The 12,489-nt window shown below is 54.2% G+C and overlaps 2 protein-coding genes across 2 annotated transcripts; both read left to right on the plus strand.

Annotated features, from left to right (window-relative positions):
* Nucleotides 1-293: 293 nt before the first annotated feature.
* On the plus strand, nucleotides 294-3,903 carry NXNL1 (nucleoredoxin like 1). Its single transcript, XM_025916573.2, has 2 exons — nucleotides 294-684; nucleotides 3,371-3,903. Exons 1-2 carry the CDS (start codon nucleotides 359-361, stop codon nucleotides 3,699-3,701), a joined length of 657 nt encoding a protein of 218 aa, XP_025772358.1. The 5' UTR covers nucleotides 294-358; the 3' UTR covers nucleotides 3,702-3,903.
* Nucleotides 3,904-5,313: 1,410 nt separating this feature from the next.
* TMEM221 (transmembrane protein 221) lies at nucleotides 5,314-12,242 on the plus strand. The gene is made up of 3 exons (XM_086698683.1): nucleotides 5,314-5,893; nucleotides 7,912-7,997; nucleotides 10,808-12,242. The coding sequence occupies exons 1-3, from the start codon at nucleotides 5,574-5,576 to the stop codon at nucleotides 11,275-11,277; spliced, it is 876 nt and encodes a 291-aa protein (XP_086554809.1). The 5' UTR covers nucleotides 5,314-5,573; the 3' UTR covers nucleotides 11,278-12,242.
* Nucleotides 12,243-12,489: the final 247 nt, after the last annotated feature.

Below are 12,489 nucleotides of genomic sequence, written 5' to 3' on the forward strand. Positions count from 1 at the left end.
CTTTGTAGAGCCATCATGAATCTGGATTACCGAATGCATTCAGTTCACGAAGAAGCACATATATTTTTATGTCACAACGTAGTAAAATATTTTCACACCCGTATGTCAGTATGACCGTTTTCCCTTGCAATCCTGTGCCTTAATGGATTGGGTTTCTAGCTGTCTCCAGAGAAGGAGCCCACAGGGGCCTGTCTCTGCCCTTGGAGGCAGCACAGAATCAGGTCACGGTGTAGGCAGATTAGTGAGGTCCTGAACTGGCCTCCTTAAAGATACCTAATCCTGGACCGGAAGCCAGCCAGCAGGCCCAGGGCCACACAGAGTGCCTCCACCCTGTCCCCAGCTCCCGGCCGGGGCTGCCATGGCCTCCCTGTTCTCTGGCCGCGTCCTGATTCGCAACAACAGCGACCAGGACGAGCTGGACACGGAGGCTGAGCTCAGCCGCAGGCTGGAGAACCGGCTGGTGCTGCTGTTCTTTGGCGCTGGGTCATGCCCACAGTGCCAGGCCTTCGCACCCATCCTCAGGGACTTCTTCGTGCGGCTCACAGATGAGTTCTACGTGCTGCGGGCAGCCCAGCTGGCCCTGGTGTACGTGTCCCAGGACCCCACAGAGGAGGAGCAGGATCTGTTCCTCAGGGACATGCCGAAAAAGTGGCTCTTCCTGCCCTTCGAGGATGACCTGAGGAGGTGAGATGGGAGAAGAGGCCAGGGAGGGCTTCCTGGAGGAGGAGCTATTTCTGCTGAAAGTGAAGTATTCGTTCATTCTTGCCTCCCTTCCATCTGGAATTGATGAGCTCGGCCTGTGTGGCACTCTGCACCCAGCCTGGGGGGTGCACAGGGGGGAGGGGTGCATATGCCCATTTCCATTTAGCTCCCAAGGAGCTTACAACCTGGGGAGACAGACATGACACAAAGACTCAAACACATAATAACAAACTGCAGTTGTGTTCCCGAGGACAAAGGGAGGATACCACGTGGGAACATAACGGGCAGACCTTGCTGAGGTTTGGGGTCAGGGGATGTTTCCCTGAGGCAGTGCCTTTAGAGAGACCCCAAGGCCAAGGGAGGATAGGAGGGGAAAGAGTGAAGCGAGGGAAGGGCTTCCCGGCAGAGGGCACAGATAAAGGCTGGGAGGCCATCAGGCAAAGAACAGCCAATTCGGGGACCTGTAAGGAGTAACAGGCATGAGAGGTCTGCAGGTCTCAGGTGGCGCCACAAGTGGCATCTTTACAAGAATGAGTGTGGTCCTCAGAGTATCTGGGAGCCAGGGAGGGCATCGGAGCTGAGAGAGAGGTGCGTGGATTCAAGCTTTGCACTGCGCTGCCCAATGAACGGTGTTGCAGTTTGCTCCTACTTTAGAACCTTCCCCAGGGATGCCTGGGTGGCTCAGTTGGTTCAATGTCCAACTTCAGCTCAGGTCACGTTCTCATGGTTCATGAGTTCGAGCCTCGCATCGAGGCTGAACTAAAAGCAAAGCCTGCTTCGGATCTTCTGTCTCCCTCTCTCTCTGCCCCTTCTTCCCTCCCGCTCTCTCTCTCTCTCTCAAAAATAAATACACGTTAAAAAAAAAAAAGAAGAATCTTCCCGCTTTTCTGCGGTAAAACTTTCCTTCTTTTTGAGGTGACTGTGTGGCACCTGAGTCAGCTGAGCGTCCGAGTTCAGCTCAGGTCATGATCTCACTGCTCGTGGGTTCGAGCCCCGCATCAGGCTCTGTGCTGACAGCTCAGAGCCTGGAGCCTGCTTCGGATTCTGTCTCCATCTCTCTGCTCATGCTCTGTCTCTCTCACTCTCTCTCTCTCTCAAATATAAAATAAAACATTAAAAAAAATTTTTTTTAAGTTGGGAGAAGCATACAGTGAAACAATTAACAATACAATTGTTAACATTTTGCCAGATTTTCTTTCTCTGCACACATGGGAGCATGCACTGAACCATTTGACTGGGCGTCTCAGACTTTGTGACACTTTACAGATTTCATTAATTTTGTTCCACAAGTTGGAAGTTTCCGGAGACCTTCGTTGTCCATCCAACATTATCAGATTTGGACGCTTGCTCACTCCCCCTGGCCTCTCTGCAGCCGAGGGGGATCTTTCTGGCAAACTGGTAACATTTCCCTTCCCAGGGCAGAAATGCCAGCTGTGAGGGCATCATAGCCAAACACTGACCTGCTCTTTTTGCTAAGTCTGTAAAGTCCTGTGTGACTTTACAAGTGCCATGCATTCTTTGTGCAGAGGCCCAGAAAAGGGCCACCCAAAAACCCAGTGGATGGAAATTAACAACTGTGGATGATGGGCTCAGTGTGGTCTCCCCCCGTACTTCAGAATGTCTGTGCGTGATTCTGGTCCAGATGGGAGGTTTGGTCTGGGGTCTCCTGGGATCGTGGATGGCTCCTCACTGGCTTCCCCTCATACTGAGGACAAAATGGAAACTCCTTACTACGAGGCTACAGGGCCTCTGATCAAGGTTGCACTCTAATCTCCCTCTCGTCTCAGGGCCTTTGCACGGCTGTGTCCTCTGCCTGGGACCCTGGCCGCCCAGTGCCCTCCTCATCCTGCAGCTTTGAGCTCAAAGATCACCTCCTTGGAGAGGCCCTCCCTGACCACCAATCCCTTACCCAGCTTGGTATTTCTTTATGACATTTATCAGTATTGATTCATTCATTCATCCCACACAGTTTCTGAGCCTCAATTCTGTGCCCTATACTGTTTCAGGCACTGGGGACCCAGGTGAATGGCGACAGAAATCTGTGCCCTAGTGAAGCTACATTCTATGGTGGGCAAAAATGATAAAGGGGAAAAATAGGGGCGCCTGGGGGGCTCAGTCGGTTAAGCATCTGACTTCGGCTCAGGTCATGATCTTACAGTTCCTGAGTTTGAGCCCGCATCGGGCTCTGCACTGACAAGTGTGGATCCTGCTTGAGATTTTTTATCTCTCTCTGTCCCTATCCTGCTAGCACTCTCCTTCACACTCTCAAAATAAATAAATAAACTTAAAAAATAAAAAGAGGAAAAACAAACGGTGCAGTGCGTTGGATGCTAAAAGGCACAGCGCAGCAGAGGGGAGAGCGAGGCATTGAGATTTGAGGTTGGCTACCCAGCATACAGGGTCTTAACCCACAGAAGTCCGGGGAGAGTGCTCCAGGCAGAGGGCATGGCCAGTGCAAAGGCCCTGAGGCGGTAGCATGTCTGAGGTATTGGACACCCAGTGCAGAGGCCACTGAGGCCTGGCCTGGCCCGGTCTCTGGGCTCCCCCAGCGCCCGGCACGGGGTAGTGCACACAGCAGTTGCTCTAAGCACCGGGAGGAGGGCTGTGTGGCTCCCCAGCTCAGGGGCGGGTACGGGCTTCCAACCGGACTGACCCGCCCGCCCCGCAGGGATCTCGGGCGCCAGTTCTCCGTGGAGCGCCTGCCGGCTGTCGTGGTGCTCAAGCCTGGAGGGGACGTGCTCACCCGCGACGCAACTGACGAGATCCGGCGCCTGGGCCCCGCCTGCTTCGCCAACTGGCAGGAGGCGGCGGAGGTGCTGGACCGCAACTTCCTGCAGCCCGAGGACCTGGACGACCCCGCGCCCCGGAGCCTCACCGAGCCGCTGCGCCGCTGCAAGTACCGCGTGGACCCGGCGGCTCGGGGCAAACGCGGCCCCAGGAGAGGGAGCGACCCCGAGGGGGAGGGCGGGGCGGAGGGCGGGGACGGGGGGCTGTTCTGAGACCCCTGCGCAGAGCACACGCCTGAACTTCCCAAAGAGTGCCCTCCCAGACCCTACAGGGACACAGCAGTGGACACTTGAGGCAGACATCCAGCTGTCCCCGAAACAGCGGACCCACCCCCAGCGCGGGGGGGAGGGGGGGCGGGAGGGGGCGCTCAGACCTCCGGGAAACAGCAGGGCTTCAGAAGATTCAAAGTGCTGCCTGGGGGGAAACAGGAAGACAGGCCACCCATTCAAAAATAAGCAAAGGGCATGAACAGGCAGTTTCTTCTCCAAAGAAGATACACAAATGAAACCAAGCGCATGAAAAGATGCTCCACATCATTAGCCATTAGGGAAACGCAAATCAAGAGCACCATGAGATACCATCTCACACCCAGTAGGATGGCTATAATCAAAAACCAGAAAATAGCCAGCGTTGGCAGGGAAATGAAGAAATTGGAACCCTGGCGCGGCTGGTGGGAAGGGAAAATGGTGCAGTCGCTGTGGAGAGCAGTCTGGGGGTTCCTCGATAAGTTAACTATATAATTACCACATTTACCAGCAATTCCACTAGTAGGTATGCGCCCAAGAGAAATGAAAACAGACTCAGACAAATGGCTGAATGTGCATGTTCACAACGTAGAAATGAATAAACGAAATGTGGTCCGTCCACCCCGTGGAATGCTATTCAGCCATAAAAAGGAATGAAACGCTGATACATGCTCTCAACATAGATGAACATCCAAAACATGCTCAGTGAAAGGAACTGGACACAAAAAAGTCACATACCGTCGGGCTCCATTTATAGAAAATGTCCAGAACAGGCAAACCCAGACACAGAAAGCAGATCAGTGCCAGGGGCTGGAGGAGGGGGGTGGGGAATGGGGGGGTCTCCCTTAGGGATGATGAAAATGTTCCGGCACTAGACAGACATGATGGGTGCACAACATTGCGTATGTACTAAATGCCTCTGAATTGTTCGCTTCAGAATCGTTTATGTCATGTAAACTTCACCTCAATTTCTAAAACTGAAAAATAAGTAATAACCAAAGACTTGTAACAAGATATAGGGGTGCCCACTCAAGGGGGGGTGCAGAAGGGCCTCGCCCAGGAGGCAACATTTCTGCAAAGCCTTGAAAAAAGGTTGAACAGAGGGGAAATCACAGCCAACTGCAGGTAAGAGACCAAATATCAAGGTGAATTATTTAAGGGGCGCCTGGGTGGCTCAGGTCAGGATCTCAGGGTTGGTGGGTTTGAGCCACCCCCCCCCCCCCCCCCCCCCGCCGGGCCCTGTGCTGACAGCTCAGAGCAGGGAGCCTGCTTCGGATCCTATGTCTCCCTCTCTCTCTGCCCCTCCTCCACTCACCCTCTGTCTCTCAAAAATGAATAAACGTTAAAAAAGAATTTTAAAAAGTGAATGATTTAAAAATTTGTCCAAGCCTCCTTTTTGTTTTTTTTGTTTTAAACAGTGAAACAGGTGCTTAGGGCAGTGGGCGGAGTGGGGGGTCGCTTTAATGAATTTAGGGACTTGTGGGGCTCCCTGGATCCGGCCACCGAGCTTTTGCAGCTCTTGGGGCCACCTCGATTTCTTCTTCGCCCCGCCCCGCGCCGGCCCCGCCCAGCCAGGACCTGGAGGCCGGGAGGGGGCGCCCGCAGGGTCCCCAGAGGGAGGAGAAAAGACTTTGTCCCAAGTTTTCGCGGAGCTTCCTCATCCCCGCTGCGATCGGCGTCCCAATCCCCCTACGGCCCCCCAATTTTCAGACACCCCTTGCGGTCCCGCCCCCTTTCGGAACTCCTGGGGGCCCTTGGACTCCCGCCCAACTTCTCTGCCGCTAAAAATCTCTTTCATTCCTCCACCGCCCCCCCACCCAGGCCCGCGGGACCCCTACCATGGCCCGGTCTTACGGGGGCCGGGTGCTGGCCGCGATGACCCTGCTGGGCATCCCGGCGGCGGTGCTGGCGGCGCTGGGAGCGCAGCTGCTGTTCCAGCTGCAGGCGGGCCGCGCGGAGCTGCGGGGAATGCGCGCCGACGGGCTGGGCCCGGAGCTGGACGCCGGCCCCGGGCTGCCCGAGGACGCGGCCGGGGCGCTGCTGCCTCTGGCCGCCGCGCTTGCTGCGCTCGCCCTGGTGTTGGGCCTCACCAGCCTTCTGCTCGCCGCGCTCTGCGGCCACCTGGGCGCCGAACTGGCGCGGGGGCCGGGTCCCGGCAGGTAGGACAAGCCCCTCCACCCCGACGCCCGCCTGGGGGCTGGGCGAGCCCGCGAGCCGCCGCCCCTCTCTGGGCCTCAGGTTGCGCGGGGGGGTTGGGGGGGGAGTGGATCTTCCCTTATCCCCTCCCCCCTTCTCCTTTCTTCCATCCCTCCCTGCCTTCCTCCCTTCTCTCTCCATCCCCAACTTCTATCACCTCTCCCTCCCTCCATCCTATAGTAGTTGAAAATTTACCGCAGGTGCTAATTTTACAGAGGTGGAAACTGAGGCTCATAGAGGGCCCAGGGTCAGCTAGCTCCCCAAACTCTTCGTGCTTCTTGCTTTCCAAGGATTAGCTCAGTGAAGTCCCCCCACCCCCTTCGCCCCGCGGCGCCTGAACGTTACTGCCTCCCTTTGTAACTGCGGCTCCGACAGGGGACAGGGTCGGCTGATCTCTCTGGGCTGCCTGATTTGGAAGTGGGCGGACTGGATTTGAATTTGATTCTGATAGAGACAGAGTCTGTGCCCTGGCTCGGGCATCTGAGCTCCGGAACATGAACCCTGGGGAGGGGCGGGGGGGGGAGGCAGGCAGTGAATGTAGAGTGAGGGACCTTCCTTGAGTCAAGGACTCGGCTGCCCCACATCCAAGTGTTTCCCTCCAGGATGCCCCGGGGAGGAGAGCCAGAATCATTGGTCCAGGATTCCATGGATTTGAGCAGATGGGAACGTCCACCATTTGGAGTAGACCTATTCATTCCATAGCTCAGGGAGTCAGTGGACCAATATGTATTGGGCACCTGCAGGGGGCTGACCCAGCACTGGAAATAGAGGACACAGCAGGAACCAGGTGGACCCAGACCGGCCCTGGTGGGGTAGACCATAGAGACAAGCCAGATCAGAAACGTCAAGTGAGGCCGAATGCTGGGAAAGGAAGAAAATGGGGTGATGTGGTGGAAGCGGAAAGGGTAAGTGTGGTTGAGGCGGGACCATCCGGGGAGGCTTGCGCTGAGACTTGAAAGAGGAAAAGAGGCAAAGAGGCAAAAGAGGAAAAGGGGGGGGGGCAGCATGTGCAAAGGCCCTGGGGCAGGAATGAGCTTGGGGTGTTAGAGGTCGAGGTGATTGGTGTGGCTGGAGGGAGAGATGAGGGAGATAAGGGTAAGGAAATCAGAGGAAATAGACCATCCTGGGCTTCTGTGCTGTGGTGCAGACTTTGGGGTTTACTCTGCCTGAGAGAGTTGTGAGCAAGGAGGCGCATGTGACCTGACTTAGGTTTGAAATCACCCCCTCCAGCCACTGTGCAAAAAAGGTGAGCGCAGAGAGGAGGCCACTTCCACTGTGTCGGTGGGAGGTGAGTGATAGCAGAGGCTTTCCTAAGCCTCGAGGAGTGGGGAAGGAAGAACACACACGGCGAAGCACTCAGCCCAGTGCCAGGCTCAAAACGAAGTCCTCGGTCCGTCTCAGCCCTCGGGAGTCCCCGTTTCTGTCCCCTCTGATGGCGAGTTGAGCTCCGTCTCTTCGTGTCCCAAATAAGTTTGTGGTCTGTAAAACAACGGAAGGCAGGTGTCTAACAAGGGTCCCCGCATAATAGCTGCTTCGTGAGTGCTGGATGTGTGAATGGACTGATGTGCGTGGATGGGTCACAGGAGATGGGTGGTGGATGGGTGAGTGGTGAGCGAAGGATGAATGGCCAGATGGATAGGTGGTTGGATCGATTTGATGGTGAGCGGGAGGTGGGTGGGTGAAGGATGGATGGACAGACGGTGGCTGTTTAAATAAGTGGATGGATGGATCAATAGGGCCTTGCTAAATGGCTGGCTGGCTGTGTGAACAGCCGATGGAAATTAGTGGGTGGTAAATGGTAGTGGACCTTTACCCGGCAGGATGGATGAGCGGGTAGATGGAGAGACCGATGGCTGGATAGATGGTTAGGTCCTCACACAGAACTCAGATCCCCCAAAGCTCCCCCTCCTTCTCCTCCCTGGCTTTCCCCCACCAGCCCCACCCCCTGAGCCCTTTTTCTTCCTGCCCCCCACCCTCCTAGGTCTGACTGGTTTCTCTATGACTGCCGCCTCCTCAGACACGTGGCCCTTGGCCTCTTCTGCTGCGGGATCTCTGTCTACTTAGCAGGTGCGTGCCGGGGGAGGGGATGTGGGGGGGTAGAGCCCCGGGCTGGGGTGGCTTTGTCTGACACACTTTCTTGCTCTGGGACCTTCGGCAGACTCCCTTGCGTCCCGGTTTCCTCACCGGTAAAGTGGGGACGTGTACCATCCCCGCCTTAGAGAATCGCTGAGGGCGTTCAGGGTGAATCCCCGCAAAAGCCCATGAAAGCATCTGACTCCAGTGGGGGGGGTCCACGAGCAGTAGTTGCCTTCAGAACCCTTTTGGATTCATCAGCTTTTCGACGTCTGGTTTGAACAAAAGTGTCCATGTCCTTGGTGGTTTTCTAGAGATAGTGTTTCACAGGTTGGTCTTAGCAAAATCCATTTGCTTATAAATATCAGCACCTCCAGCTCAAGAATGCCTTAAGTAAAAACAAAAAAACAAAAAAACTGCTTTATAAACCAGAAATGCAGTTGTAAATCCCAAAACAGGAAGCAGAGCAAAAAGAAAGAACGTGCCGCACTGGCTTTCCTTCCCCGACTTGTAATAACTTTTCTTAGCTCAACAGTCTCTCACCCACGCTTGCTGGTAAAGGAATCAAATCATCAAGTCTCTTTAAAGAGACTCCTGACATCTGTTTTGTTCTAATCTTGGAAAATGTGTTGATGGGGCTGCAGGTTCGGTGCTGAATCACACATTAGATCACTAAGCAACCTGTTTTACTGGAAGAAAATAATATCCAGCTGAATGAAAAACAAGGGATTTGCTATGATTGCCTTACTGTTATTCCTGCGACAGAGCAACAGAAGTTTAGAAGATATATTTAAAATATTTCTTTGTGAGATGCGAGCCTAGGGTTCATTATGGGAATACAGGGGTACATACGGGTATGTCACGTGCAGGGAACCCTGCAGAACTTTTGTTGCTTGACTTAATAAAATGCTCCGGATGCGAGTTTTCTTTAAAAAAAGGAGAGTGGAGGGGCGCCTGGGTGGCTCAGTCGGTTGAGTGTCCGACTTCAGCTCAGGTCACGATCTCACGGTCCGTGAGTTCGAGCCCCGCGTCGGGCTCTGGGCTGATGCCTCAGAGCCTGGAGCCTGCTTCCGATTCTGTGTCTCCCTCTCTCTCTGCCCCTCCCCCGTTCATGCTCTGTCTCCCTCTGTCTCAAAAATAAATAAACGTTAAAAAAAAATTAAAAAAAAAAAAGGAGAGTGGAGGGGGTGACTCGTGTATCTGTAAAGGTCACGGGTGGTTGGCCTCAGGTGCAGCTGGATCCAGGTGATCAAACAAGGTAATCAGAAATGACTCTTGCGTCACCTGTTAATCTGCTATCCCCTGAGAAAGATGCCTGTGTCTGTAAGTGCTTTTGACACGATGCCCACGACCTTGAGCCTTTCCACAGGCTGGCAAAAAAAAAAAAATGTTGGAGACTTGGAGAATAAGATATGCTCGTTCTAATATACAAGAAAACTCGCAAAGAGAGAAAAAAAAAAGGTAACCATGTCAGCCTCATTAAGTGTTAAATTAAGAATTTGTTCAGCTCCCATTTAGATTCTTTTTTGAGGTTAGGTGACCTCACTCAGCAAGAATTCCTGACCATGTCCAGCCAATCATCCAATTAGCCATCGTTGCTGACCAGAGCCAAAAGAATAATTAAAAAAAAAAAACAAAAAACAAAACACACACTCTTTAAAAAATGTTTAGAGCAAAAAAGGTCCTCGGCCTCATTTTAATATGTCAAACATGATGCAGTGTGGCATCTTAAAAGCAAAAGTGTAGGGGCGCCTGGGTGGCTCTGTCGGTTAAGTGTCCGACTTCAGCTCAGGTCACGATCTCACACTCTGTGAGTTCGAGCCCCGCATCGGGCTCTGTGCTGACAGCTCAGAGCCTGGAGCCTGCTTCAGATCTCCCTCTCTCTTTCTGCCCCTGCCCCCCCTGAAAAATGAAATAAAAACAATTTTTTTTTTTTAAACAAAAGTACAGAGCTGAAGAAAGCATAAAAACAGCCCACAAAGTGTCAAGAAGTCTTCCATTCACTCTGGGCTTCTCCACCACCAAGTCCCCTGCTGCTGCTGTAAGAAAATTCCTCCCTACCCGTATCCCAGTCAGCAGTCCCAGGACAGGCTCTGATTGGCTGAGCTCGGATCATGTGCTAGCCCTGCACCAATCACTACAACCGGAGGAATCAATGCTCTGATGGGCCAAGCCTAGTACCATACATAACACTGATGCCAGAGAGGTGGGTCAGTGCTCCTGCGTTAGCAATCAGGGTGAGGGTAAGGACTAGACCAGTAGTTCTCAATGGGAACTGATTCTGCTGACCCAGCGAACATTTGGCGATACCTGGAGACATCTTTGATTGTCATGACAGGGCAGGAGGGAACGCTATTGTGCCTCGTGGGTAGAATGCTGGTCAATGTCCTACCATGCACAGGTCAGTCCTCATCAAAAAGAATGATGCCAATTGGGCGTTGGACAGGCCAACAGAAAACTAGTACAGGTCGGTCCTCAAGGTCAGGTCAGCAACAGTCTTGTTCAGACCAGCAACCTGAGGCCAGAGAGGGGCTGTGATTCACTGAAAGTTAATCACCAGGATTCAGAAAGCCTGAGATCTGGGTTGTTTCAAGTTGTAATCAAGTACACATGATAAGGCACGGAAGTTTACCATTTTATAGTGAAATGGATGTAACAACGATGTGAGAGGATTAGATGGGTGAAGCTGTGTGCCTAGCATGTTGCATGGGTGTCTGTGACTGCCCTCTGTTTGGGGAGCTCTCCCAGGGTTTGGGGAGCAAACGTTTGTGGACTAAGTGAATGAGAGCCGTTTGTTTTTCCAGCACTGTCCATCTACGCCCTGCTGCTCTTTGAGATCGAGACAGGTGCAGCCGCCGCCTCCATCCTCGGAGTGGGTGCTCTGGTCCTCGTGGCGGCACTGACCCACACTCTGGTCCGAGCTGCCCGGGCCACCCGCCGTGGCCTCCACGAACTGTCCCCACCGCACTTTGAAGAGGATCCTGTCCGTCCTGCTGAAGTCTCCAAGGCCAGCCCCAGGGCTCAGCCCCAGCAGGGTACCCATCACCGGACCCCCTACTCATCCTTCACAGAACCTGGGGACCCCGTCAGACCCACGGGTGCTGCTACAGCGCCCACGGCCAAGGGAGGAGGCTGGGAGGGCAGCCTGCCTTTATCCCGCATGCACCGGACACTGTCAGCTGGCAGGGGGCACTGGGAAGGGATCACCCATGAGATGCGCAGCATGCTGGGCCACAGGCCAGGGGGCTCAGGGAAGGACTCCACCCTGGTGTGAACCCAGGGACCAGGGACAGAGACCTGGGATCAGGCAGCAGGAAGAGGATTCTGTAAAGATAAGTCTAGGCTCAGCCATAGTAGCAGTATGACTTGATTTCTCAGTTCACAGCATCCCTGGTTTTTGTCCTGAAGGTTGCTTCATGGCACAAAATGGCTGCCAGGGCTCCAGCCTTCATCTCCTCTCAGAGGGAAAGGCAGAGGCCAGGGCAGGCTCGGTACCTTCTGGAAGTCTCCCCGGGAAGCCTGGGGGCCCTCCTGTTTATACCTCACTGGCGAGAACAGTCACATGGCCACATCTCGCGGCAGGGGAGGCTGGGAAATGTAGCTATCCAGATGTTATAGGCAGGAGGGAGGGTTGGGCTTATGCCGTGGTTCTCTAAATGTCTCCATCCATTTTACAGATGAGGAAACCGAGGTCCAGAGAGGGGCAGTGACTCACCAGGAGTCCCATGGCCAATACTGAGCGTCAGAGGCAGGATTTGAACCTGGGTTCTGTAACCCCCGTGCTGCTGACAGTGCAAGTCTCAGACTCTGCAACGTCTTCCGGGCTGTGAGCATTTGAAATCTGTGTGTGCTGAGCTTAGAGCAACCCAGGGCCACGGGTCAACCTGAGGGGCTGGACCCAGACTTCTGGCTGTGGCAGAGACTTCGCTGCTCTGTGTCTCACTTTCCTTGTCTATAAAATGGGGACAGAAGCAGCTTCTTCTCCTAGGGCTCCTGGGAGACTCGGTGTAAGCCATTCCAGGTGCCTGTGCACAGTAGGTCCTCCACGCATGTCAACCTGTGCCATTGTCAGTCGGGTGGGGTGCGTGGTGGCAGGAAAAGGCGGGGTTGATGACCACTTTCTGGGGCTCACGAAACTGACAAAGCTTGGAGTGGATAACTCAGAGCCCTCAGGGTCTCCAGAGGCCCTGGCCCCCCTCCCGTTCTGCACGACCCTCAAATAAACTCCGACCCTCACTATCTCCTTTGTCACTTGAGCCACATCCAAACATGCTGTGTGGCCAAGCCCAGGCCCGGGGTGATGGATGGAGTGACAGGAGTGGGGGTGAGGAGGCAGAAGTGGGGAGCAAGGGTATGTTCTTTGTAGACCTCAGTCAGGGACCCAGGTCCCACAAATCCTCATGTATGTAAGTTTCACCAGGGGGGTGGGGGGGAATGGATGCCTGGCCTTCATCCCGACCCCAAATGGCCAGATATCCCCAGAATT

The sequence above is a fragment of the Puma concolor genome, chromosome A2, assembly GCF_028749965.1.
Source record: "Puma concolor isolate L17-30 chromosome A2, mPumCon1.1.hap2, whole genome shotgun sequence".
Taxonomy (NCBI): domain Eukaryota; kingdom Metazoa; phylum Chordata; class Mammalia; order Carnivora; family Felidae; genus Puma; species Puma concolor.